The sequence below is a fragment of the Takifugu rubripes genome, chromosome 7, assembly GCF_901000725.2.
Source record: "Takifugu rubripes chromosome 7, fTakRub1.2, whole genome shotgun sequence".
Lineage (NCBI taxonomy): Eukaryota > Metazoa > Chordata > Actinopteri > Tetraodontiformes > Tetraodontidae > Takifugu > Takifugu rubripes.
This window is the reverse complement of record NC_042291.1, coordinates 11,954,489-11,982,325: the sequence shown is the minus strand read 5'-3', so window position 1 is coordinate 11,982,325 and position 27,837 is coordinate 11,954,489. Positions and strand designations below refer to the sequence as shown.

The window sequence follows — 27,837 nt, the reverse complement described above, 5'->3', positions numbered from 1 at the left end:
TGTCCCCTGAAAGATCCCCCCTCCTCAGCCTTAACTCATCAAACCAAATCAGTCGGCGCGTAAAGACCGCAGACCGCCTCTCCGAACCCGGCTCATGCTTGTGTGACTGCGCGCCGCTGCCGCCGCCTGGTTAATCAGAACCAACATTAACCAGGAAACGCTCCCGTCAGCCAATGTCTGTCCGCGACACCTCATGATTATGCACGCACCGCGCTCGGCCTACTGGCGGAGGCTGGGAGGGAGGGGGGGGCGGTGCCCACCGGACCTGCCGTGCGGGGTGGTGCGAAAGCCGCCGAGTGCGTTCTGCGCAGGGCGCGATGTTGTTTTGTTGTGACCATCAGCTGAATGTGGCATCGCTGTCCGGCCTGACACCCCAGTGGGAAGCACCAGGAGCCCCCCTCGGCTGTTGCTCCGCAGGAACGCGGACGCGGAGAGCGACTTCATCCGGCGCAGCGCGATCCAGGAAATGCGGACTTCTGCCACTTTCGCTTCGGAATAAATGGCTGCAGCGCTCCCGCGGTGAGCTGGTAAATATGAACTGTGCCGGGCTGGGACTGACTTTCTGTTTGCAGCGGCTGTCACGTTGACGCGGCGCAAAGTTGAAGCTATCCCACCCGCGTTTTCACGGCTCGTGTGCGTGTCGGCGTGTGTGCGCGCGCGTTTGTGTGTGTGTGTGAGAGAGAGAGTCATGAAGTTATTCGCTTCCTCGTGTTTGCTGGGTGATGGAGGAATGAAGGCGGTAAGGCTGCAGCCGGTCGACGATTTCAGGGACCGTCCTGGCTGGAGGAGCGCACGTAAGCGCGACCCCAGTCGCTTCATCCCCGCCCGGACATCCGTTAGTCCCCGTAGTCAAGTCAAGAACTTAGTTCTGACTTGACTACAGACAATTGTCAGGCTTTAAAAGGATGACATCATGCTTTTTGCGCACAGTGCGTGCTGATTTAGAGAAAATCTATCTATCTATCTATCTATCTATCTATCTATCTATCTGTCTATCTGTCTGACTATCTGTCTGTCTGTCTGTCTGTCCTCGTGTAGTATAGTGTAGGAGATGCAGCAGAAGGCATATATTTCCCTTCAAACATGCCCCCTAGTGGCAGGTTCGAGCATCGCAAAAGCTCCTCCTCTCCCACTGTTTCAGACGCTAAACTCAAACGTACCCTCAAAAATGTTGGGTTTTTTCATCTCCTGTCATTTCCATCGCTGATATTTTGCTTGAATATTCAATCCACTCTTCTAATCCTGCTGATTTCATTAGTGGCAATGATGATAATGACAAGTGGTCCAGATTTAATGAACGTTAATGCTGGACGCCACAAAAGTGTCGTTATTGGCAGCGGTGCAGTCGAGTGAAGTCGACTTTAACACCGGTTCTGCCTTTTGAACAGGCCAAACATGGAGATAATGCAGCTTGTATGTTTACGAATAATGAAAATATGACCGGAGTCATAACTAAAGGGCAGGAAGGCGGGGCGGGGGCAGGTGGGCAATGGCAGACATCAGAATGTGTAGATATAATTATGACGTGTGTTTCAGTTTCGTTTAAAGCCTCGAGCCAGCCTTGAATTAGACGGTGTTGCTGGGAAATACTTTTCCTTTCAAATGTTCCTCATACAAACCAAAAGAATGTGGAGTTTTAACACACACACACACACACACACACACACACACACACACATGCTTGCAGAGGTACAGTGCTGCAGTGTCCTCTCCTTCCCCACTGTGACTACTGTAAATTCGGCGATGGCCAGATGAGTGGAGACAGGCCGATATGCTCTTGTTTCTTATTGAATCAGCACAAAGCGGCATCCTCTCGCCGCTCAATTCAAAGGCTGGATCAAGACCACTCGTGGTGCTGGGTAGAGAAACAAAGGCGCCAGCTCGGCAGGCTGTGCCGATTCCCTGCGAAATTTCCAAGACGGTTTGAGAAAGCGCAGGAACCTGGGCTCAGGCGGAATGTTGAAAACGACTAGCTCAGAGTGTTTCCTGCCCTCTGAAGGCGATTGCGCTGTTGTTGCAGAACCCGTTTTCACGTCAGTCAACAGTTAAGGTTAAGGTTCTGGATGTTCGGTGTTCGTAGGCGTGGAGTCGGTCCATCAGAGTCTTTGAGTCGAATGAAGACAGAAGCTACTTCAGAAGCTCCTGAAGTCGGAGCCGAGTCAATCCTGGATGTGAAACCTCCAGGTGCGTCCTGCTTCGCGCTGCGCACGGGTCGTACCCAGAATGACGAGGCACTTCTCAGCATGTTGGGGTTGTGCTTTGGTGTTGTTGAGCTGGAGAGGAGGCTGTCAGCGATCCGTAAACAGCAGAAACACACACAGACCTTCCACGTCCCCGCTGCTGCTCACCAATCCTGTTGTCTCAGGGAAGAATAGACTCACTGTACAGCAGCGAGACTGGAGGGAAAGGATCGAGAACTTAGGTATGCACACTCTCTCTCACACACACACACACACACACACACACACACACACACACACACATAAAAGCAGGCGAGATTCTGAAAAACAATCACAGTAACAGATCTATAACGAGCAGTAGGCTAGTGGGGCATCTGTGAGGTTGCTAGGGTAGCAGTCTTGGCCTCCATTGTGTGTGTGTGTGTGTGTGTGTGTGTGTGTGTGTGTGTGTGTGTGTGTGTGTGTGTGCACGTTCGGGTACTGCCTCTTATACTTACTGTGCAGGCTGGTGCGCCGGCTGCCCAACACGTAATGTCAGTTAAATTTAATAGATCCACCATCTCACCTGAATCTGTCTTGGAGTGCCCCCCTACACACACACACACACTCACACACACACACACACACACACACACACACACCTCGCCGTGTGCCAGCCAGCCAAGGTTATGCAATGATGGACTTGGATGATAACGTATTTGCCCGACCGGGGCACGTAGCGCTGGGCTTTTTTCACATCGAAGGGTGTTGCTCATTCAGACGCTCTGCGTGGGTTAATCATTAGCCTGGTTGCCGTAGTCGCTAACATAATGTTGTCCAGTTTTAAGGGCAACGCCAAGCCACCCTTCCGCTGCACCGAACACGACTCCAGCGCCGCCGTACGGCGTTTCCAGCCTCTCCTGCTGTAAATCTCCTCTGGTATCAACAGCGAGAACATTCCTGCGCAGGTGTTCGCTTCCCACCGCCGCCCGTGTTGTGTAATACTAATTGTGCGCCGCCGCCACGCTTACTGCTGGCATTTTGGGGGAGAGGCCCCCGGCCGGGTTCTGGATAGTGAAGTTTGAGTTAGCGTTCAGCGCTGGGGAGAGGCAACAGGCTGCCCGTGGAAAGCATATATTGCAACCTCGCTTATCGGCTGCTGGATTCTTTTTTTTTTCTCCCTTCAGCTGAGGAATTAAATCTGGCGTCCAAGAGGTCTGGTAAGCCTTCTGTGTGAAAGGAACAGATGCAAAGCTTGTGTGTGTATTGATCAGTGAAGCAGACAGGGTTTTATATTTCACAACTGCTCTGCCTGCACCAGATATTTCCTCTGAGCCCACACCCTCCGCAGCGCTCTGCTCGGGCCCAGCCAGCATACAGGTGTCCAAATGTGGGTCCTGCTGTCTCCTCTCTCCCTCTCCGCCGCCATCTGCGATTTCTCATCACGTTCCGAGGATAAATGTTGAATGTGTGCACGCGCGGTTGCAGTCGGCGCCTCCCTCTGACGTCCTTTGTTACAGATTTGAAGGCGTCCCTGCAGCAACTCTGGGTAAAGATTGGAGGGTTTTTCTGCTCGGCGGGAGGGCGAGAGGCTTTCCGAGGGGGAATCCTTCCAGCTCTGCGGCAGATATGCCAAGCAAATCAAGGCAGCCGGCGACGCTCCAGCGAAATCCTCCCGCTGTCACCGCGGCTGAGGCAGAGCTGTCAAACAAACCCCTGGTCTTCCTGCTTCAGCTGCACAATCACACTCCCTGGAAAAGCCTCCAGGAAGACTCCAGATATATAGTCCTGGATGTCACATGACGTTCACGCCAAACTTCCCCTCTGGACGGCAAAACAATGTCTCCTTCCGCTGCCAGCCAGCTATGGAAGTGACTGATTTACAGACAAGGAACGCTTGTCCGGCTGCCGGTTATGGAGTTGGATGTGAATTAGTGCCATCGGATGTGGAAGCATTAGTCCAGACAGCATTCATTAGCGTTGCTAACGCTAGCTTCCAAAACTCCATATTTGCCTTCTTCTGCTCAGCCCTGAATAATTGTTCCTTTAAACGGGTGAAACATTGACTTCCTTGTGTTCCCGTTCCGCAGAGCGCCCGATGTAAGTCGCTATGGTGACCCACCGTTTTGACCCCCCACGGCTCTGCTCACGTCATGTGACAGGAGTCTATGAATTGTTTCTTTTGTGGTGCTGTGTAGGGGGGGGAACCAAGTTCAGTCTCAGGGAGAACTCTGCTACCTCCTACTCCGGTCTCTGGTTCTACGCTCTGCAGCGTACGGAAATGTAGCGTACGGCGCCGGAGCGCACGTGTGTGTGCTGCATACGTGTTGGTTATTCCCCTGCAGAGTACCTGTAGGCCTCCGCCGCAGCCTCCCGTTGTCAGGTAAGGTCACCTCTGTTCAGATGCGCTTAATTATGCAGGAGTGTGGTCAACTGCCATTACCCGGGAAGGTCGTTTGCTCCTAACCCCCTTAGAGGGCACAAAACTCGTCAGATTTCGCGCTTTCCATCAGCACGGAGCTACTTGTTTTTGTATCGGCTCCTCATGCAGAACTCATAAGAACTTGTCCTCCACCATCGGCTTTGCAGTTGTCTTTAATTTGAAGCGACCACGTATATTTACTGGATCTATTTTCTGCGGCGCACAGGGGCTGGTTTCTGCCCCTGTATTCCCTGACTGTTTATGTTTACAGTGTACTTGCTGATACCTCCGTATTGCAGGGCCAAAATCAGGGCGTACATTTCACCTAATTGAAGGTCAATATTTGTGTGAGCGGCACAACAAACACGGTGGGTTGGAGCTGAGAACAGGCCACCAGTGTGCCCAATAAATCCCGAGTGCCTGTCATGTCCTACTGCGCTGCCAGAACCTCCGCTGTCAGGTTGTACGCAGGCTGCCGTTACCCTGATTTTGCTTGTTTGGACTAATCGATCAGTTATCAGTCAATAATCGCCGGGTATTTCAATAAATGATTGATGTCCAGAAACGTTATTGATGTTCCTCCGTGTATTGATATGAAGATCCACCTGATGTTTGAGCGATGTTCCTCCAGTGTTGACAACATGCGTGACACTGAATCCTCCGAGGCGGGATTAAGATCAACAAGAGCCCGCGGCCTCCGATGAGTAATCCCGTGTCACATTTGTCACCCCAGTCAGATTACGGCGCCGCCTGCCCTGAGAGGGAACTTCCAGAGGAGCCGCGTAGGAGGTGTTGCACAGGAATGTCGTTTTTCGGGCTCGAGACGTAAACGTCCGCCCGGCGGTTGTGATCGCCGTTCTGTTGGTTCTGGTCGAGCGTGGACTCACGCGGTCTTTCGGGAGCGCAGATGGAGGCCATGTTTAGTCAGCCACCGTATGCTAATGTCACTGCGAGCTCCTGCTGCATCAGGAAGACCCCACCATGAGGTCGGTGCCCCCAACAAGATCCTTTTACTGACGCTGCAGTTCTGCTCCTCACCTGCGGGGGGGGGGGGGCGCTAAGAAGGAGGTGCTGATATTAAATTGGTGGTGTAAATGCTGCTAGCGTGGACGTGCGTTGGAGGAAAGGCTATACTCTCCTTCAGTGAGAGGTGTATTGCGTAATCCTTCTGTCCTCCACAACCTCAAGCAGTCAGCAGTCCCAATGTTTGCACCGGGGAACCAACGCCTCCTCCCGTCCCCCCGTCCCCCCCCCCTTCCCCCCCGCGTTGCGCCGTCAGCAGAGTGAGGGAGCAGCCCGGGCTCAGTCCCTGTAGACTTTCTTCTTTTTTTTTTTCATCAACACTCTGCAAGTCAGTGGCGCCGCGCTCGTCCTCCAGAGCAGATGTCAGAGGACAGCCTGCCGGGCCGGCGTGGAGGCTCGGGGGGACAAGGTGGACGGCTTGTGCTCCTGGTGCATCATGACTGCTATATTTCAGTGTGACACCTGCACCCTCGGGGGGGGGGGAGTCCGCCGGTTCAGATCCTTCTGACACCTCCCTCTTCTCTCGGACGTCTCCTTCCCGATGTGCTGCGTCAGTTGCTATGAGGGTTCAGATTTATTTCCTTTAGTGCTCGAGCGGGTTTGGAGACAGCGCCCGTGGCAGGGTGTCCATTACTGTGGGAGAGGCTAAATTACACAGAAGAGGGAGATCAGGAGGAACCCCGCTGAGAGAGAGAGAGAGAGAGAATAGATGGATTAATTCTTCCAATCTCACAAGATCTTTCTTACTGGGAGAAAAACAAATGACTTCTTTGTGATAAACAAGGCATCAGTTAACTGTTGGAGCCAAACTCCTGCAGACTTTTGATCTGAAGTTTAATGTGCGAGATGGATGGACCCCCCGCCGTCCCCTGAGCTGCCCCTTCCCAGTCCCACCGGTCACAGTCGCATTGTCCTCTGGTCGCTTTGGAAAAATCATCCACGGGGCGGAGAGAGCACGCTTTTCCTGCCCGTTATTGTTCCGCTGGAGCCAGCCAGCCTTCCAGAGAGTATCACCGTTTCATCCCATCAAGCTGTGTAATTCACTGTTTATTGCTTTTCGGTGTAACTACAGTATTATCGGATTATCCTTGACGCACTCTTTCACCATGAAAGCCGCGTCTTACCGCGCGACTATCAGCCAAATCTTAAGTATTCCAGTCTGTGCGTTGACAAGATTATCCATATGAAGCACTACCAGGCCTCAGTGTGAGGATAACACTCCAGGATTTATTTATTCATTTACAACTCTTTATTCATGAGATGCAGACAGGTGGAGATGTTTGTTGTCCAGGATTTGGACATTAAACAGGTTAAAAATCCACCTTTTACTGCCATAAAATGGGGAGGTGCTGATTTTCCCATCATGCTTTATGGTGTTTTAAATGCTAACACATTAGTGAGAGTGACGGCCGGATGGTGCCGACACCTCTCACCAGTTTCCTCCCTCAGCTGACAGACAGCTGATGTTTGAGTGGGGCGGGACCTGTCAATCATTTGCATGCGGTTTTTGTGTGTCTGTGAACGCTCCTACTGAACCCGCAGGCCTCCCCGATCTGGCTCCGTCAGGTGATGATGAAGTTTTCATCAGTTCGGAGTTAAACTCCTCCATCTTCGCCTGCACCCAGATTCAATATTCTGTGCCTTTACAAAAAAAGAAAAAAGATTTCCAGCTCACTGAAGGGCATTAGCTGCCATTTGTTTCAATTTCGGGCTTATGACTTTCTCATCTAAATGATTCATAAACACATTTCTCCCAGAAACTTCTGCTGTTGGCTTCGCGTGTTGTCAGAGTTGCCCTATCCCAGAATGCATTTATATTTCCTCAACGCTCTCTCCTGCACGTAATTTGGTTTCTTTTTTTAATATTGTTTATAATTAAAGTTCATTTGAATGCCAATATTGTCTTAATCAAAAGAGCAATGACAACACTTTAATTTCTCCATAGTTACAAAAAATGCGAGGAACAATCAAGCCGATCATGCTAACCAGGCATTAGCTACAGGTGCTAAGGTTTAACCCGGTTAAATTACTGGTCACCTTTTTAACTCCCACCTGCAGATACAGTATATGAATAACTACAAACGTACACTGTGGATTCATAATGTCTGCTTGTTTACTCTTAGCTTTGCTCATTTTAGCAGGAAGACCACAACAGTCAGTGGCATCTTAAGGTGCAAAAAAATCATTCAACATTCAACAACGGCTGCTTTAGGAACACATATCAGAGTTAATGAGTCATCTTGAAACAGTCTGGAGGTTACAGGAGCTCAACGTTGGACCCAGTTAGCCTCATTTTGACCACAAAGTTTAGAAAGGAAAGGTGGGATAAAGGTGCTGCTGGGTTTATGATGTTGGAAGTTCAGCGTTTACAGTCTTCTTCCGCCGCCACCCACGTTCCCCATCAAGCTTCCGATTAGATAAGAAGGACTTGAGTCACTGTCCCGTAAATTGGCTCGTCCCATTAGCGGTAATATGGAGAGATTACTGGGTCGCGTTTTACAGAGTGAGGCCAGCCCTGATGAGCAGTATTACACCGTCACAGAAACTTGCTTTATTTCAATCAAACGGCAGTAAAATACTGATTAAAAGCTCCACTCTTCAAAGAAGCCGATAACCTTGATTGCAATCAGTAAAGTCCCTGTGATTTCGGTCACATCAGGTCATTTCGGGTTGGTGTAATATTCCATTAATGAGCATATGGCTTCAGGTTTCAATTAAAGCGGCGACTTTATGGCAGGGTCAGGTGGGTAATGCACAATCAGGCCCAATAATCAGAGCAGTCTCTTCGAAAATGGCCAGTTTGTTTCATCATTAACCTGCTTGAGATGGTACCTCAGGTCCCGGCCAGAGTGCCGCGTTATCTCGCACCCTGCCTGATAGAGAGCTCTTACAGTAATCATTCCCTCTGGGAGAGTCTTCTCTGGAGCACCGATCCAATATGTGTATGAATACCGGCTCAGGGCGCGTTCACGGACGCTCCTTCAACCTGTATCGAACAACAAATCAGCTGTGCATTACTGGGCAAGAACTAACAGGAAATCAATGGATGCAGCCGCCTATTCTCCATCAATACTGCCCCCATCCCCGCCCCCCCCCAGAGAGCTTCTCTGAAAGAAGCGGCGCTGTTTTGTATATATTTCAAGGATGTCATTGTTTGCCTGCTTTTTATTCATCACAGACTCGGGGGGGGGGTGCTGCGAGGATCGCTCTTCGGAATCGGGTTTCTCCCGCCCAGATTGGTACCAGACGATGACAGCTGGAGGAATGCACTGGCGATTCCTCTTACGCGGGTCGTATTGGGATAATCTGGGTGGCCGGGTCAGATGGAAAGAAAGAGAAGGAGGGCGTGTGCAGCGGGAACCCTGACTCGGAACCAGGCGGTCTGGCTGTGTGTGGCCCTCCCCTGCGGCCCCACCAACGGCTACATGAGCGATGACACGTTGATGCTGTTGTTAGTGCAAAGCCGGTCTGTTGCCAGCTAAGCCCCTCTGATGTCTGCCGTCCCTGGTCCGTCCATACCCAGCGTCCTCCAGGCGTCCACTCTCTGAAGAACAACGGTCAAATCATCGTCCCTGTGACCGTTTTAGCCCTTCTCAGTTTCCACGTGCGCTTGATGGGCCGTCTCCTGCACGCTCCCCTCTTTCATGGCCTGTCTCGTGAGCGCGTGACGTCATTTCTGCGGCCTGCAGAATATCAGCCGTTCACGAGCGCCCCGCGACGGCCTCCGTCAGCTAATTGCGTGAATATGTTCCACACAAATGAGACACGCCTTCGCGCTCCGAGGATACACAAAGAGTAGGGTGGAGCGGGTGCGTCGGGTCGCCGATGAGGTGTTGAGGAGTCCGCGTTGACAGGCGGCTAATGCAGCCAGGCGGTGGTCAGGATCAGCAGCGGAGGAGGGAGAGTAAACTGTAAACTGACACTGAGGCTAAATACACTTGTTTGTCACTGTGGGTAGTAATTACCCAGCCAGCCTTCAGCAAACCGCCTCATCGGATGGTTTCTCCCCCTCAGCCAAGGCCGTGGGGGGGGCGGTCGGTTGGTGCGTTCTGCCGACTTCTCCATATGCTCCCTCAGTCTGAACTTTGACCTGTTGATTCTGTTCTCATCTGCACCTCCTTTGAAGTCATTCACACCGCTCTTGTATTCAAAGTGTTGTTTTCGTGCATCTTTAAAGCTGCAGTTAGCTTTCAGAGAGGCGGCCGCGACGCACGGCGACGTTTGTTGATGCACAACGCAGCAGCTGCAGGAAGAGGAACTAGAACAGGTTTTCCCATCACTCAGAGGAGTTAACATGACTGTACACGTGGTAAATTAGAGCAAAAGCAACATGACAAATATGCTGAAAACCTTAGCGTGATTTCACTTCACTCACGGCTAATTTTGGGAGAGCAACCATCGCGAGAAAAGGCCAAAAGCCTGGCGATCGCGGAGCGCTAAAGTCGTGTGAGCGCGGGCTTGCATCATGCTTCTAAGTTTACCGTGACTGAGAGGACAAATATAACCCAGCCAGCTGTGTACGGCGGGTACAGTAAACTGCGTGGGAGAATATCCACTGTGCATTCGGCGTCCACGCATCAGTGAAAGCTGTGGGTGCAGGGCAGCTTTAGAGAATGTCGGTTCCTCTTTCTATACGGGTGCATGCTCGCCTCGCCCCGTTACTGTCTTCTGAAGTCGTGACTCGGCCTTGTTTGTCCGCTGCTTCGCTCCCTAACGTGTTATCTTAACCTTCCACATGGAATCAACCCTGATGATTAAAGTTTAGAGCGGCAAGTATTTGGAATCACTTCCCAGTCGGGAGTTTTAGCTGCTTGTGATGATTTCTGGCCACACGCCTTGAGGCCCTGGTAGCCTTCCTCACAGACAGACGGTGGTGCTTATTAACGCCTCCCGTGAGCGACGGAGAGGAGAGGAAAGCGTTTCTGTGAGTGGCTGCAAACGGCGTTGTCCATTTCTGCACCTTCAGAGAGCGTAGATGAGAGGCGGTGAAGCCCCTCCAGATAAATAATGGATAGATAAAATGGAGATGGTGAGTAAATTAGTGGATGGACAGTCCATCAGTGGTTTACAGGATCAGGTGTCTGCTGATGACACCTATTGATCTGACAGGCCGGAGCAGGCCAGCGGGTCTCAGACGGCTCACGTAAACGCAGATATCGTTGGGAAAGCAGGGTAGGTTTGTGCCGTTTTAAAGCCCAGCGAGGCACGAGCCAGGCGTCAAACCACCAACCTTTCAATTAGCGGTGCAGCTGTGTTTCGCTTCAGCCGCATGTGTGAAAGTTGGCACTTTCAGTCCTTTTGTCCTGAAGTTTCATGAAACAACTGCTGGTGCAAGTTGCAGGTTCTGCCTCCCACTTTTCTTTTTTGGCTCATTTAATATTGCCTCCTGAGTCTAGCCTGGGAAAAAAAAAAGCTAATCAGGTTAACACACAAATTCGCCTAGATTACAATAGGGAGGGTAAACAGTTTAGAGTGGCGCTGCGGCACGGCACGGCCTCAGATAATCAGATTATTTGTGTAGCGTTTTAGCAAAAATCTTTTCTGCTGAACTACAGACGTGGGACGTTTAATGTTGATGGAGAAGAGGTGTTGTGTTGTGTTGTGTTGTGTTTTTGCAAGCACAAAACGTTCCAAATTTCTATTTTGCATTCCAAATGTAGCAGTTAACAAAAAACAGCACTAAAAAGAAACTTCTGTCTATATCTAATTATAATTAACCCTTAAAACTCCCTCGGTATCAATAATGAAAGCGCATTAATCCATAGTAAATGATAGTATTCAATCAGCTGACTATTATTAACACTGACTGAATCACAGCTGGCAAATGTAGCATTAAATTATTAAAAGGAAACGACCTGAATTATCATGTTATGGACTCCACATCAGTACGACAGCGGAGGAGTGCATTCAGCAGCCATCATTAACCATTTTAGTGAGGCGAGTAACGGAACATAAGCTCGTAAAGATAAAAGAGACACATTTAGGATCACCGTCATAATGGAGGCAGGTACTAAAATGTTGAATATGGATGGTAAAATAAGAATACGGTGAGATTCTTTCAGAGGCAGATACCCCGAAGACACATTTGACAGGATCAGATTTCTCATTTAAATGTCATATTTTTACTATGGTACCTTGATTGATCCATTTCAGGTCCAAAAACGGGTCTGGAATGGAAATGTCCGCCCCCACTGCCCAAAGTGAATGAAAACAATGTGCAAATGGAGCCGCAGGGCTTATGTAAACTCGGTGGGCTCCCACTTTAAATGGAGTTTGTTTCTGTCGCCTCGCCACAGTCAAATAGACAGAGGAGGGTCAGTTTACTGGTAGACCACACGTCCGAAAGAAGAGAGGCCGTCCTGAATGGGCCCGTTTTACTGCCTGCGTCCGCGTTTTATAGGGTGAAAAGTCCAAAAATATGTAATCTGTATGGGTGTCTGTAAATGCGCAAACCGCTCATTTGGTTTAAATTATAGCCCACCGCTGCACCTAAACAGCATGAAATTTCTCATAAAGCCTGGCTTCTGTGTCGTAAGTGACGCTTGCCACTGCGTTATATTGTGGAAGTAGGTGTGTGTCGCGGAGATGAAGTTTCCCCGTGCGGACAGGAGACATTGGAGCGCTTGTTTCTGTTTACTGGAAATGAAAAGCTTTGGGTACTTGGAGCCAGGGCTGCTCGGGGGTCCAGTGATTACAGTTCTGTATCATCGCATCGTAAAGAGCGTGCTTTCGTGTCGTCATCATTTCCGTTGGGATGGCGGCCCTCTGAACGATTGTTGCTGGCAGGGTTGACTACCCTCAGCCTCTGGGTTCTTAACCAGGCTGCATCCCCGGCTTTATCGGGAACGTTGCCTCCATGTAGGGAGGCTCTCCTGTCAATCATGGTGACAGTGGCGGTTTTGTTCCTGGGACTCTGCCCACCCCCCCTCCGTCTTCCCGTCAGAGCAGCCTCGGCCTGGGGAACAGAGAACAAAGGGATGACGGACGATGGAGGTCCCTCTCAGGGAAGTACAGTAAAGAAGGTGTGTGCTGTTCAGTGTACAATAAGTACATTCAGGCGGGCACAATACAGCGCTTCGTGCTGCGAAGGGCGGAGGTAAAAAGGAATCAGGCGCCTGATTCCAACATAAATGTAAAAAGGGGGGAAATTTTGATGGCGGGGGCTGAATAAGGGGGAGAGAAAAAATCACAGTCAGTAGATGCGGCTGAAATCCAATCAGTTTTCTTCCTTTAATGTGTCTGTGGCTGTGGGTCCCAGCAGGCCACCACGTGTTGCAGGCCTGAGAGGATCCGTGCTCCCGCCGCCTGTCTTATTCCAGCCATCCGCTCCCTCCGTGTGCTGGCTTGTCGCCGTGCGAGCGTGTTTATTTTCGAGTGTGTGACTCACACTTCCTGTGCTCCGCCAATGAGGCAGAGCTCCATGAAACAGCAGGACCTCCGCTCATTCTCAATTCTCTCTTTCTCTTTCTGTTTCTCTCCTTCTCCCTTGTGCTGCGCAGTTGATAGGCTCCCGGCCCGGGTTTCTGCGTAATGCGGGGGCCTGCTTGAATGGATGCAAGCCTGGAACTCATTTTCCAGATGCGGCACAGTGACACTCTGCCTGAGAATAAAACACGCGGCGGCGGCGTGCGCCCTCCGTGGTGGCCGCCGGCTCGTCAGAGAGCTGCCGCGTGAATATGTGCTTCCTTCGTCTGCCGCTACAGTAAGATAATGCTGCAGATAAGGAGGAGGTAATTATCCCTCCAGGGTTCTAATGCTGCAAAGGAAAGCCCCATGCAAGACCTGTTTGTAACCCTGTCTGTCAACAGCTGGAAACCGCAGCTGAATGGAGCCGACACTCCTGTTCTGTGACGTCTTTGGCTTTATTTTATTAACCAGAAAGGGGGAAAAAAACACAGAAGCCACACCTCTTATTCCTCTAGTCAAACATTCCGTAACCTACGGCGAGTTTTAGCGTCTTTATTTGGCACTTTTGCCAAATTCTGGGTGTGATCATGCAAACCTGCCGTTACAAACTGTCACGCGTAGCCGCTTGGCAGCTTGTCTTGATGAAGACAGGAAGCTGTGAGTAATCAGATCATGGGCTGGAACTTATCTGACAAAAACTATCATACATTTAGGGGGGGGGGGGGTTGTTTTCATGGTTGTTGTATGGTCAATTAGCAGCAAGAAACCCCGGAATGGGTGCTGCTGGATTCCAACCGGGCTGGTGCGAGTGAATCACTTCTATTTTCTTCTTGCCTCTGGACCTTCCTCCTCCTCCCTCTTACATGTGTACAGTGAAAACATCCATTTAGTGTTGTCCTCTCTGTCTCCATCACTCTTGTTTGCCTCTCTCCCTCTTTTTTCTGCATCTCACCCACTCATATCTGCTCTCTCTCTCTTTCCGTCTCTCTCTGTCTGTCTCACAGTGCCTATGAAGCGCGTCTCTAAGGGAAAAGACCAGACTGCTCTGACAGGTAATGTCTTTAAACTATCTGTCTATCTGTCTGTCTGCCTGTACATCTGTCTGCCTGTCCATCTATCTCTCACACAGCTGATCCCAGCATGTGAATTTATACATTTTGTGTGTTTGTTATTGCAACTGAGGATTTGGCGCATTGAGCAACTTTTCTGTGGAGTATCTGTCAGGCTCTGACTGGGCAGCACGCCGACGGTGTTAAAGGTCATCACTGATCCCCGTGGACGATGATGTGGGGGATAAGACTTTAGAAAATTGCCTTTTCGGTTGAGGAATTCCTAACCCGAAAGCTGTTCCCATTCCCTCGATTTGGCAGAACTTCCGTATTCTACTTAGTCCCGATGGTTCTGACTGCAACTAGAATCATGGAAATCCCTGCAATGAACACTTTAGCAGAGGGTGTGGAAAGGTACTTTTCAAGCCCATGATTATGTCACCAGAATTTCCGCATGCTAAAAAGTCTTCAGCCACGGAAGCGCACCTTCTCCCACGCCGCTGTGTGACTGTTTGAGTTGAAGGCTGGTATTGACCTGCAGTTCACTGGCTTTGTTTAATCAAAGTGAACACTGAGACGGCTGTGAAGCAGCCGCCGTATCAAAGACCTGTGAAATCCTCCTCATCCTGCTGCCTCAGAGGTGCAGCGATTCCACTTCATCCCGCACACAGGGTGACTGAGAGCTCTGGTATGTGGTGTTTTGGTTTGGGTTTTTTTTTTTTCCCAGACAGCCTTCTTAGCATGCTTGGGTAAGTGTGACTCTCGGGCTCAGACGATTTATCTGTGTGCGGTTTCTCTTTTACAACAGGGTCCGTTCTTCTTCTGCGACTTTCTAGGATGCGTTCACTTGCCGGCTTTCTTTTTTACTCAACGTTTGGTTTCACTTTTCCGCCTGCTTCTACTTCAGGAGTGGCACAAAGCCACGTGAGTCTGATAAGATGTCGTGGTGCGCTCGCGAAACTGATACCCCCGCGGTTTGGGTCGTCAGAGTGGATGTTGCGTGACTTTGCCTGCACCCCGGGGACAGTCAGGAACGGGGTCGAGTGTCGAGGGTCATGCCGTGTTGTCGATGCAAGCAGAGGCAGAGCATTTTCCCTCCCCACTGCCGTTGTGCCTGTGTAGTCAGAAAGGATGCTGGGAGATAAATTTAGACTTCCAGCTCCCTCTCCATCTGCCATTGCTCAGAGTAGGCTGGTTTCCATGGGAACCTGCACCAGGCTACACAGAGTGAGGGGAGAGATTTATGTGTTTGGAGGGGGTGTGACCACAGAAAATTATCAAAAATGCACTTCAGAGAGTTTATCAGATTTCAGGACAACACAATCACAAGGTGGTTCCTTGTTGTCGCGGCCGGACTCGTGGCTGCACCCGGGGACTGATGAAGAAATGAGCACAAACTGTCAGCCGCACTCTCTTGTGCATGATAATGAAGTTTTAGCTGCACAACTGCTGCAATGATACTGTGGAGGCATCGAACGGTTTGTTTTATGAGATTCAGAATTACAGCAAATGATGTAATGGAGATGAGATGTGTGTGATCTGTGACTCTGAGCCCGTCTGTCTGTCAGGGATCCCCTGGGTGCTGACAGAGCCCCTTCGCACTCACAGGCAGGCACACACACATGTTGGCACACCTCTCGTTTTCCTGTTTTCTCCGCGCCAACCACGAATCGCATTTTTAGCACGGGCACACAATAACCCAGCCTGGCTCGACAAAAGCGGTCAAAGTGCTTGTGGCACCCTTCTGCATTGTTTTTGCTCGCTGCTGCCGATATTGGCTTTGCGGCGTCGAGCCGACAATCTTCCCAATCAGCAGAACATTACGGAGTAAACCAGATGCATCAGCGGCTTCCTGTTTGCACCTCCGTCTAAAAATAGAGTCAACCGAAGCACCCTCATCAGTGAGGTTAGGCAAATTTACATAAACTGTGTTTCACCGCAGCTCCTATCTTCATCCTTTCACCTGTGAGTCGGGCGTGTTGAAGTGTTGCATGTGGAGGAGAGTCACCTCTGTGGAATGAAGGGATGATGGAAAAGGAATTCCCCTTTTAGGCCACCCAAGGGCACCGCAGATGGTCAGATGATTTTGTGTGTGTGTGTGAGTGAGTGTGTGTGTGTGTGTGTGTGTTAGACTGGTTTCTTTCAGGCATTCCTCTCCTCCTCCACCTTCCTGGTAAGACTCTGACTGTGTGTTTCCCCTCTCAGTGCCGACAGTCTCGACTGCACTGAATAATGTAAGAAACACTCTCCCCGTCATTAAGACCATCCTCTCACCTTGTTCGAGGCTACATCAGGACTTTTGGAAGATGTGACCAAACGCGTCAAGATTGCCAGCCAAATGAATGAGGATTGACAGTCCTTTCTGCTCACATTTGTTTAAATGTTGGGCAAATAACTCACCTCTCTGACAAAAAAACCCCCCAGAAGCTTCTCCTGTTGGGCTAAAAGGCGGGGGAAGCATAAATGAAAGCAGAGCGTTTTAATTGTCTCGACTCGGTTTGTTGTCCCATATAATTGCTGTTTGTTGATGGTGAAAGTCTGCTGTAATCAAAGCGCCGACGTGCTCTGAGGAACTCTGCAAACAGGCGAACAGATCTCAGCAGATGTGCTGGAATGAGCAGATGGAGCCCAAAAATCTGTCAAGTTGTTTTCAGGAGCAAGACTGACTCTCCTTTTTCTTCCGCTGTGTACTTGCTCTAATGAAGGCTGACTGTGGGGTGAGGGTTTTTTTTTTTTTTTAGACGCACAGACCGAGCCAACATGTCGTTCATTAAAAAAAGGAAATCCATTCAATGCTACTTCGCCTCGACTGGCACCTTTAGCCGCTCTTTTGGTCTACTTTACATATAGATTCCAACTATCTGGGAATGTCTCTACACCGTCTCTCTTGATTCGCTCCGCCCCTACTCTTCTTCTCCACGACATCCACACATGTCGCCGTGCTGCGTCCATGTGAGGCGAGCACAGGGTTCAGACTGGTGTCAGCGCTCCAGATGGTGATCGATAAAGCCTGCGCCGGGGCTGTCGGCGGCCCGGTCTGGATGCCTAGCGAAACTGTTATGATTGTCTCTTTGCCTTCCCGGGATGTGTTTTGATTGGCTCCGATACAAGAATGTTGCATCTTGAGTTGAGACAAAGTGGAGGATCGTAGTAGGCGGGGGATATTGCTGAACGTACGTCTTGATGAAGGAGCAGAGGTCGTCGTGCCCTCGCATCACCGTGATGAATTTCTCTTTGCTTCTCATACACAGAGCTCCTTGGCAGTAAGCCAGGGCAAATATTACTGTAGATCCATCTTTATAAAAGCCTCATAAACAATACAACTTGGTGGCTGTGTAACTAGTTAGTCCATCCAGCTGAGATCCAGTTGCTGTAAAGGCTCCTAAAAGACACCTTTTCGGTGTGAGAACTGAAAAATATTGGCTGCATTTCACTCAAACACACAGAATCTACCCATTTGGAGTAGAATTTTCCATTTCTTTTTACATTTGCAGGCAATTGTACAAGTGATTGTTTGTGTCTGTGCACATTGGAAATTACAGATTTAACTTGAAGGGTTGAACTGACGACTACTTGGGTTCTTAAACTTGTAGCTTAAACTTCTGCTGCTGCTCAGGGTCAAGATCTTCATCTCAAACACAAGCTCTTCCCTTTGGACATTCTATTTTTACTGACTGATTGTTTATTATGTGACTATGAGAGAAAAACTGTTTATTTTTTGTCTGTTCACTTCGGAAATTAATTTCGAAAAATTAGCATAATGATGAAAGATATTGTGTAGGATCGCGTTGGTGAGAAAGGAGTGAAATACTGACTGAGTTCAACTTTGTCATTTCACTTCACTTTTTTTTCTGTCTCTTTAGACCCGCTCTGTAACGCTTTCCATCCATCGAGTGAGAAGCCCCGAAGAGCCCTAAAATGAGTGAAGCAGGACAGAAACAGTGCTGCACTGGACAGAGAGATGACCAATGTTTACCCGCATCTATGCATCAGGACACGTTTTAATGATGCATCATTTGGTTCTTTTGAATAACTTTTGGCCCACACTGATAAAGGCCCTTCATTGTGTAACACAGCTCAGAACTATCAATGTTTCCCTGCCCCTGACTGCTCTGATGCCATGTGGTTAGTCCCATGAGGCTTAAAAAGCCCCTCCGTTAAAGTCTTTGAGGTCTCCTCCCCACTCTATGGAGGCTGAGTCCAGCCGTCCGACCGATGGGGAGCGCTCTGGAAGGCAAGAGCAGCAGCATGTAACATCTGACTCTTCAGTAGGACCCTGTCCACCTCAGCAGCCTCAACAGCCCCCGACTACCCGTCCTGTGCACAGACCCTTGGGCCGCCTGCAACATCGGCAGCCTAAACGTACTGACCTTCTGCTGCGGTTGCAGCAGCAGCAAGCTGTAGCATGGCAACATTTAGAGACCCCAGGTCCTTCAGGAGGCAGCTTCTTCTCTTCGGTTTCCTCATCATCTTTATCCCTTCACTCTTCTCCCTCTACCCAGGGTGAACATGCACACAGTGTCACTTCTCAGTCCAGCCAGGATGCCCCAGAAGCGGTCAGCTCACCTAGAAGAGGAGAGAAGAAACCGCAAAAGCCAGGGAAATATGTGTGCACTTACTGTGGCCGTCCATGCGCCAAGCCAAGTGTTCTTCAGAAGCACATCCGTTCCCACACAGGAGAAAGACCATACCCTTGTCCTCCCTGTGGTTTTTCATTCAAGACCAAGAGTAACCTGTATAAGCACCGCAAGTCCCATGCCCACCGCATTAAAGCCGGACTGGTGTCCAGTCGTGATGAGCCAAGTATAAGTAGGCCTGAAGGCAGTGGCACTGGAGAGGACTTTGAGGAACACTCCGAGGGAGAAAGCACTGAATCTGAAGAGGAAACCGGCCAACGCAAAAAATCCACATCTAAGAAGATCATGGGGCCACAAAAGAAGAGTGAAAAGGAATCATTAGCAAGCTCAGAGGAAAGCCAGAGGCCTGAAGATTCCCAGGCTGTGAAACAAAGACTGGCACTAAGACTTAGTGAGAGGAAACGTGGCCTAGTGGCTTCTTCGGATGACCCTCCTTCCTCTCTGTCCACCTCTTCTTCTTCCTTGGGCCCTGGGAGCAAGGGCAGTACAGAGTCAGGCTACTTCTCTGGATCGGGCAGCACTGACCTGTCCCAGGTTAGCCCCCCCAGTGCCAGTGCCAAAACCTACGCAGAAATCATTCTGGGAAAGTATGGAAGGTTGGGAGGGCAGCAGCGTAGTCCTCATCAAAAGCAGCCTTATTCTTCAATTTCCTCATCCTCAGGAATGGAGGACAAGAACGTTCCATTCGCTGTACCTAAAACCCAAGTAATAGAACACATCACTAAGCTTATTACTATTAATGAAGCAGTAGTGGACACCAGTGAGATCGACAGTGTAAAGCCAAGGCGCTCCTCTCTCTCCAGAAAGAGCAGCATTGAAACGCCCAAAATTAGTACTCCCAAAGATCCATACGCATTTGACCCCAAAGGAGAAACTCCTGGTCCCAGTGGTTTGAAGTTCATCCACAATCCTGAGTCAGAACCTCCAGGCACTCAGGAGCAGTCAGCAGTGCCTCTACTCAGAAGTCACTCAATGCCATCGAGTACCAGCCAAGGAGAGTCGTCCTCCACCGGCACCATGTCTCCGAGGGGTTATCGTCTCTGCCAGTCATTTGATGAACAGCAAGCCGTGGTTGCTGAGATGAGGATCGGCCACGCCCAGCGTATGCTGAGGCGCCAGCCTGCGATAGAGGTTCCACTGGGCGCTGAGCAGCTGCTGGAGGAGGCTAGTCAGGCCTCCTCCTCAAACAGAGGTGCTGAACGCTCAAGGCAACCACAAGAGCAACAACCTAGGAGTCTTAACCAGGTGACCTGTGAGACGTGTCAGTCCCATTTCCAGTATGAAGACATGGAGGTCCACAGACGCACGTGCCCGGGGCATAAGAGTCTAGAACCAAAAAGCAGAGATGGTGGAAAAACATGCAAAGAGGATCGCCCGCAAATGATGATACACTATAAATTCAGAGCACTAGCTATGGCTGTGAGAAAGAGACGGAAAGAGGAAAGTCTGGAGGAAGACCCTCCCCACCCTGCATCTGCCCCTGCGTCAGGCAGCTCAGCGGGCCTCATTACTGTGCAGAACAGACCTGACCACAGTCCCCCCACTTTAGGTTTGTCTACCAATCCCTGAAATATAACGTAAAAGTGTTCCTTTTTGTTGAGCACTTTTATGTTCATTCGTTAAAAGAAATGATATATAATGCCCACAATATACTGTAAGACAGTTTAATTGTTTTGTGTTTTTCTAGGTGTTTCGGCACCGACAGAGCAGAAACAACAGCAGCAGGACAGAAAGGGTGTGTCGGTCATTCAGCACACAAGCTCCTTTGAGAAACAGGAGAGTATACCTGCAGAAAATCAAGAAGCAGACCTCAGAGAGAGTGAGCAAACACAGCAAGCTGAGCCGAAACCATCACCATCTACATCCCGCCTCATCCGCCAGCCAAACATCCAAGTGCCGGAGATCCTTGTTACCGAGGAACCTGACGCTGACATGCCATCCGTGTCGCCACCAGTGACGGCGTCCTTACCCAAGGTATGGAATTAATTCAAGTAGATGTTGGTCTCAATGAAAGCAAAGACCAACGTTTCTGTCTGTTCTAGGAATCAGATAAACCTGAGGAGTTTCAGTGGCCTCAGCGTAGCCAGTCTTTGGCACAACTCCCTGCAGAGAAGCTGCCACCAAAGAAGAAACGACTCCGCCTGGCAGAAGCAGCTCAGTCCTCTGGGGAGTCTAGCTTCGAGTCTGTCTCTCTGCCTCGCAGCCCCAGCCAAGACAGCAGTGTCTCCCACACTTCAAGCCTTTCCATTTCTGTAGAGGAAATGGCAAAATCTGAGTCTGCTATCTGGGCTTCCAGTAGCCAAAGCTCTAAGATGTTAATGGTGCCGTCCATTTCTTACCAGTACCACCAAAGCCACAAGGAGATGAGGCGCTCGGCCTCTGAGCAGACTCCAGCCAGCCCCCAACAAACCGACCAGATCTCGGAACCTAGAAGTAAATCCTTTGACTATGGGTCTCTGTCCCAGCAGCAGCAGCCTGCATCCTCCTGGAAAGAAAAGAGAAAGTGTCTCCTTGTGAAGTATGCAACCTTAGGGGAACCTGAGCAGGAGGAGGGGACCAGCGCGAGTCATCTGTCCAGAGTGGCGAGTCCAAAGCCTGGGCCTTCACATGCCGTCCCGCAGCCAGTCTGCTCGAAGGAGCCAGGCTCTCAGTTCAGTCTGGAAGCAAAAGGGAAAGCTGTGCAGCAGTTACAGCCTCAGCTCGCCCCTCCCAGTCAGAGCATTTCACCATTACGACCCCAAGTTCATCAATCATTTTCCAGAGGAACGCTATCCCAGCTTCTCCCTGTGACGACAGACATGTTGTCCACCCCAATCGTTCACAGAACTTTCTTGGACTCACAACGTGCACCTCCGCCAATTCAGATACACCCAACACAGATCCACTTAGCGGACCAGCTGGGTATACCATTTAGTCACGTTCCAACTCTCATTCCTCTTCAGTTTGCTCCCAGGACACGACAGACTAGTGAGACTCTGTACTTGCCTTTTCCTCCAAGAGGTGCTGCACATGTTTCTTCAGTTCCCATTACTGAGAGCAGACCTGCCACCAGTTCTGTGTCTTCTGTCCTTACCCATCATTCCCTTGTTGCCATCTCCTACCAACACCCACGTCCAGTCATCGCCACTTGCCTGACACAATTTACACCAGTTGTTTCTCTTATGGTGCCAGTGCGTCACCAGACCCATAGGCCGACCTACGCCGGTGCCATGTATACCACCCTGTCCCAGATTCTGGCCTCCACACCCTCACAGGAGCCAATTACATGCACAGGGATGGTCATCATGAGCTCAGTAGCCCAGAGCAAACAACAACAAACCTATTTGAAGGTCCCATCTCAAGACACCCGGAGTCTTCTTCCCCTGTCTTTGCCCACTGAGTTGGCATCAGGTTCGGGAGAGGGATACGGTCCTTTAGGAGCTGGAGGAAGTAAACGAATGCTTTCCCCTGCAGCCAGTCTGGAGCTCAGCACAGAGGCTCAACGTCACCAGAAAAGGGTAAAGGAGGAAGAGGAGGGGGAGCAAACATCAAGAGAGAAGGAGGAGGATTCACAAAAAGCACTTACAGAAGAAGGAGAAAGAAAAAACACCTGGGAAAAACTGGAAGAGGAAGAAGAGAAACAGCCAGAGAGGGCAGAGTCAACTGTGAAGGCGGAAGAGGTGCAGGAGCGAGTACCAAGGAAAGATGCTGCTGAGGAGGAGGAGGAGGGGGGTAAATCAACAGAGAAGACAAATAAAAAGGAGGAAGTGCCAGTTGTGCAAGAACAGATAGGAAGACCCACCGCCCCTACATATCCAAGCCTCCACACCTCTACAACTGTCAACTGGTGCTACCTGAACTATGTCAAACCAAATCCATCAGCCCTGAGGGATCCTGACTCCTCTGTATATTCTACCTGGAGCATCAGTGCTCACAACCCCAACCTGCCGGGCCTCAGCACAAAGGTAGCTCTGTCTCTGCTGTGCTCTAAACAAAAGCACAGCTCTGAGACATACACCATGGCCATGGCCCCCACTCTGGACAAGGCAGAGGCGACCCCCGAAAGTAGCAGCACGCAAAGGGTGGCAGAGGTAAACACATTCACGATAGCCGTTTCCAGGCTTGCGGTGCCAAATGGAGCACGCAATAACTGATAGATTGAAGGTGTTGATTTAAGGTCGTTGGGAAATGCGCTTGCAGGTACAGGCCACACCTCCCAGCCCTGTCACTGAAGAGAAAGGCCAACAGCAACCTGTAGAGAAGAGTAAAGAGACAAAAGAAGAGGAAGGACCTTCCACCTCTAAACAGAGCGAAACCTCCTGTCTGCGCATTTTTGAAGGCGGGTAAGAAATACAAGATCGAAACTGTAAAAAGCGAAACTGGTTTACATCGAAATCCTATTTTTCGACTACGTACAACATCTGCACAAGTCCCTGAGACAGCTAACAGCTGATGAGAGCACCCATAGAATCACAGCGGCAGATGGGAGGCGGGAGAGTCCACAGGGGCTTCGTTTGTACCTGCAGCCAAGCTTCTCCACACTGGCAGGAGTGTCTGTCTTTAAGATGGGTTCATTGGTACATTTATGCGCATGTGGGAAGGCGTGCACATATTACACAAACACCGCTTTCATCCCTAAACCATCCTGCTAGTTAAGTTGACTTTTTCACAGTTATTTTACACCTTCTTCCTTTCCCCCTCTGCCCACCTGCGTCGCTGTTATTTTCCGATGTTTTATAATGAAAACGGCTCTTCTGCTTCTCACAATCCAGATCCTGAGACCCTTTTATGACAGAAGGGGAACTGGGGTCCATTTTTTTACCACTGTACGACAAGTTGTTCTGGTTAATGTTGCCTTCTTGGGCTCAACTGGGAATATTTACAGCCAGCCAGTCAGCAAACATCGGCTGTTTACGATTGAGAATGAACCATAGATTTCATCACGGGTAGTGGGAGATGATGTTTTTCATAGAGGCCAATTCACGTTAAGGTAATGGAAGGTCTGTGGTTCACTGTATCTGCAAATAGCCCTTGGGTAAACATCAAGACTGTGTATAAACAAGGTTTCTGTAGATATATATATAAAATATAGGCTCTATTTTGGGATGTGGGCCATAGCCAGGCTTCCCTTCCCTCTCTTGACTTGTTGCTGTTGTTGGCAGGCCCGCACGGTCGCTGCAGAATAGCTGGTATTCTCTGTGTACCCAGGGTGTATCCGAGACACCAGCCAACACCGCTGCTGGGGTTTTGGTGGGGCTTCCCCCGGCCCAGCTCCATAAAGCATCCCTTGTTCTCGTCTGTGTGTATAAGAGTAATTGCATTTGAGCAAACTCTCACATAAGTGCATCATGAATGTCGGATTGTTTTTATTGTCCCCAATTTTACTGTCCTGAGTCAGTATCATCTTCATTTACATCAGCCATGTTTTTAAAGTCACTGCCCCACAAAGCCGCTGTGCGTGTTTACTCTGGAAGGTCGTGACTGTTGAACAGTGAGAAATTGAAGCAGCGTTCAAAGAAGAACATGGAGACCACAAAAAATCCTAAAAGTCGAATACTTGTTTTGAATCCTGCACGTGGCCCAAAGCTTTTCTCCAAATTAAAAATCTGAATAGCAGCTCACCACCATACTCACCCCGACAACTCCACAAGGTGAAGATCTTTTGTATTGAATGTGATGGTGCCAGATGAAGGAGCAAGTTATTCAGGACATTCGGAGAATAAATCATAGCATGCTGCAAAATGCATTTTTAGTCTCTCTCTCTCTCTCTCTCTGTCACAGGTACAAGTCCAATGAAGAGTATGTGTACGTGCGAGGTCGCGGCAGGGGCAAGTACATATGTGGAGAATGTGGCATTCGCTGTAAGAAACCAAGCATGCTGAAGAAGCACATTCGAACGCACACCGACGTCCGTCCGTATATTTGCAAGCACTGCAACTTTGCCTTCAAAACCAAAGGTGAGGCGGGGAAAATCAAGTGAACGCTCATTTCTGCTGCTTTATTCTCGGCAATCGCGCTTTAGAATCTGCCCCGTTTGCCGTTTCTGGGTCCAGGAGGGCGCCACTATTCCTTTTTCTGTGTTTCGTCTTCTCAGGAAACCTTACCAAACACATGAAATCAAAGGCTCACGGGAAAAAATGCCAGGCAATGGGAGTGTCTGAGTCATCACTGGATGAGCCGGAGAGCGAGGAAACAGGTACTCATGAGTGGGCTGGAGAGACACCCCCCCACCCCACCCCCTGCACTGTAGAGACTATTGGTACACAGCTGGATGAACGGCACGTTAAGGCTCGGAGCTGCTCCGCGCTGGCAGCTTATGCAATGCCGTGTTCTATTCTGCTCCCCTTGGCCTTGCATAAGAAATGTGAAAAAGTAATGAATAAAGAACATGGAGTGTTTGACAGCTTCCTGCAGGAGTGTCCCGTGTTTTCAAGGGTACACAGTATTTTTTTTCCCCCCAGAGGAGATTCATAGTGAGTTACCTCACAGGCTTCTTCCCAATATTATTTATTTTCTGCTGATAAACTACCAGGCACCAGTTCTACATTTTTACAAAAATCCTCCCTTATTCTACAATGCATGAATCCAGTCAGAGTGCTTTTTAATGCTACATAGTGTTTTTATTCCGGGACTATTTGTAACATGGGTGTTGGTGAATTAGAACTGCCAATCATTCAATGCTACATACGAATCTGTATGTTTTCTTTCACGTAGAAACATCAGCAAAGGAAGAACGGGCAGGTGGCGCTGAGGAGCAAGAAGAGCATCAGTTTTCGGATGTGGAAGAGTCTGAGGATGACGATGACAATGACGACGATGAGGAAGAGGAGGAGGAAAGCCCGTCCCATTACGACCCACCGTCGTCCTGTTCGTCAGACACCCACCCGTCGACCGGAGGGCATTCCAGCTGCAGCCGAGGTTCTCAGCAGGGCACTCCTGAACCTGAGCCCCCAGGTCCTAGTCCAACAAGATTAGGCCCGGAACAACCTTCAAGGGGAGTGTGGCCCAGCAGACGAGCCGCCTCGCCCAGCAGCAGGAGAGCCCTGTTTTCCCGACGGCCCTGGAAGGCGTCAGCGAGGGCTTTCTCACCCAGCAGCGAGAGCTGTTCCCCGAGCCGTAGCCTCTCGCCTCGCCTGGAGTTGTCCTCACCCCTCCACAGCCTCTCCCCCAGGACAGAGGTTACCTCACCCAGCCGACACATCTCACTGTCCCCTGAGAGAGGGCTGTCCCCCATCAGACCCCTTTCTCCCCTTCATCCTGTTTTGCCAAGCTGCTGTCGGCCCTCGCAGGCAAGGACTCCTCCCTCACCTCTCAGGTTACAGCACAGGACCCCTGGATACTTACCGTGGGAGAGCCCTGGTACTAAGGGTACCCAATCTGTGAGTCTTTATGTATCCCCCCTAAATATATGTACAATATTTGTTTGAAGAGTCGTAGAATGAGATGGGACGTTGAATTTCTCTGCATTCCCCTAAAAAAAATAGCGCTTGAGTAAGTCCATATGTTAATAGTGTGTTTGCTCCCCCTGCAGGAGAAGAGCGGAACTGCAGCAACCGCAAGGACAAAGTTCCCAGAATCCACCTTGTTTCCACCTGTTTTGCGTCTGTCAACCTGTGAGAGTTACTCTGCTCATCCGACAACAGATCACATCTTCAGCCATCTCCCCATGCACTCGCAGCAAGCCAAGGTCCCTTGTCTGATGATCCCCATTGGTGGAATCCAAATGGTACAGGCCAGACCGAGGTCCCACCCCACCACCCCCTCTTCCCCGACGTCTCCCCCAGCAGAGGGGCCGTCAGCATCCAAGTTTGAATCGTATTGGGGCGGGAACCCCAGAACTCAAGGGCTCAGGACTGCTGGAGAGCACTGGTCAGAGCACCAGGCGGCAGCAGCAGCGAGCAGCCAATCAGGGCGGCGCGATTTCGGCACAGCATTAACCTGTTCCGGACCGGCGTCGGAGACAGCGGACTCAAAGCAATATGGCAGCTCACACAGCTCCGCCCACACCCGTAGTTCCGAAAGAGAAAGTAGTCCGAGAGCGCCTTCGAGTCTCGCGACCCCTTCACCCTCGTGTGGCCCTGGAAGGCAGCCGGAGGGGGCGGAGCCACATTCTGGCAGCGTTCAGGTGGAAGCTAAAGGAGACTCAGCCGGAGGAGAGCAGAACACGTAACAGCGTCGACACCGCGATACACCGAGCATCTCGTCTTGCTTTATGGTCGCTTTCACCGGTCTTGCTTTTTTATTGCTTCGTTTTTATACAGTTTTCAATACTATTGTTAACTTAAGTGTTTGTTCTTCGGCAATATTCAGGTTTGTTATAAAAATGCACTTTTTTTCTTTTAGATAAAAACCATGTCTATCTATACATGTACAATATATATAAATATATTCTTCCTGTATCTCTATTGATACCGGTTAGCTCTGTTTAAATAAATGTATGAGGAACACGAATAAATTTGTAAATGACCAAAATCTTTAATCAACAAATTTTTTATTTTATTTCTTTTTTCATTTGTCCAGTTTATGTCCAGTATTACTCAAATTATCGTTACTTGTGCCTTTTCTGTGCTGGCTAGTGTTTTGAGATGTACAGTACAGACACACAAAGAGAAGGCTGTGAATTTTTATTTTTTTTCTGTTTTAAATTTGCTATTTTGTGTCATTCAGGAGGGTTGATATTTGGTGTTTGGATTGTTTCTGTTTGCGTCCGATTAATGCCAGTGTAACAGAGTGCGGCATTGTGGGAATGTTGGAGAAACAACAAGAAAAAAGGAATTGCACTGAAGTTCTATTTTTTATTACAAAAGATATTAAATTAGGATATCTCTCTGCACAGGGAAGGGCGCTTATTTATTTTTATTTGATGACGCTGATCATCGTTTCAAAGTTGTCTCATTTTTTACTTTTTTATTGAAATTGTTGGGTCTTTTTGTCTTTTTTGTCTTTTTTTTGTTACTTCTGTGTCTTTTACATGATGTTTTAATTGACTTGAACTGGTGACAGATGAGGGAAGCATTCGGCTCGGAACAAGTGCCCTGCAGATTTCACACACAGCAAAATTTCTAGTCAGTGACAAATAAAAAAAATGATTCACTCTTTTCAAGGTTGTACCCTTTTTCTACTCGTCCTTTTGCTCTCAATGTGGCAATAACGACAGAATA

General features: G+C 49.6%; 1 protein-coding gene across 5 annotated transcripts; it reads left to right on the top strand.

Moving 5' to 3' along the window:
* The first annotated feature begins 260 nt into the window (after positions 1-260).
* Positions 261-27,771, top strand: hivep3b (HIVEP zinc finger 3b). Of its 5 annotated transcripts, none has more exons than XM_011605549.2 (10): positions 261-519; positions 14,016-14,063; positions 17,924-20,246; positions 20,385-20,671; positions 20,740-22,767; positions 22,877-23,019; positions 24,458-24,633; positions 24,771-24,872; positions 25,391-26,055; positions 26,208-27,771. In XM_011605549.2, exons 3-10 carry the CDS (start codon positions 18,248-18,250, stop codon positions 26,844-26,846), a joined length of 6,039 nt encoding a protein of 2,012 aa, XP_011603851.2. In that variant the 5' UTR covers positions 261-519; positions 14,016-14,063; positions 17,924-18,247; the 3' UTR covers positions 26,847-27,771. The 5 variants fall into 5 exon arrangements, with proteins under 5 accessions (XP_011603851.2, XP_011603852.2, XP_011603849.2 ...); XM_011605550.2 differs by having other exon boundaries at positions 261-527; XM_011605547.2 differs by lacking the exon at positions 14,016-14,063.
* The last annotated feature ends 66 nt before the right edge of the window (positions 27,772-27,837 follow it).

Excerpts from the sequence above, each read along its gene's own strand:
- hivep3b (XM_011605547.2), top strand. The coding sequence starts at position 18,248 with ATGGAGGCTGAGTCCAGCCGTCCGACCGATGGGGAGCGCTCTGGAAGG. Across the intron at positions 22,768-22,876 it reads GCACGCAAAGGGTGGCAGAG|GTACAGGCCACACCTCCCAG; the intron begins GTAAACACATTC and ends ATGCGCTTGCAG. Across the intron at positions 26,056-26,207 it reads GTACTAAGGGTACCCAATCT|GAGAAGAGCGGAACTGCAGC; the intron begins GTGAGTCTTTAT and ends CTCCCCCTGCAG.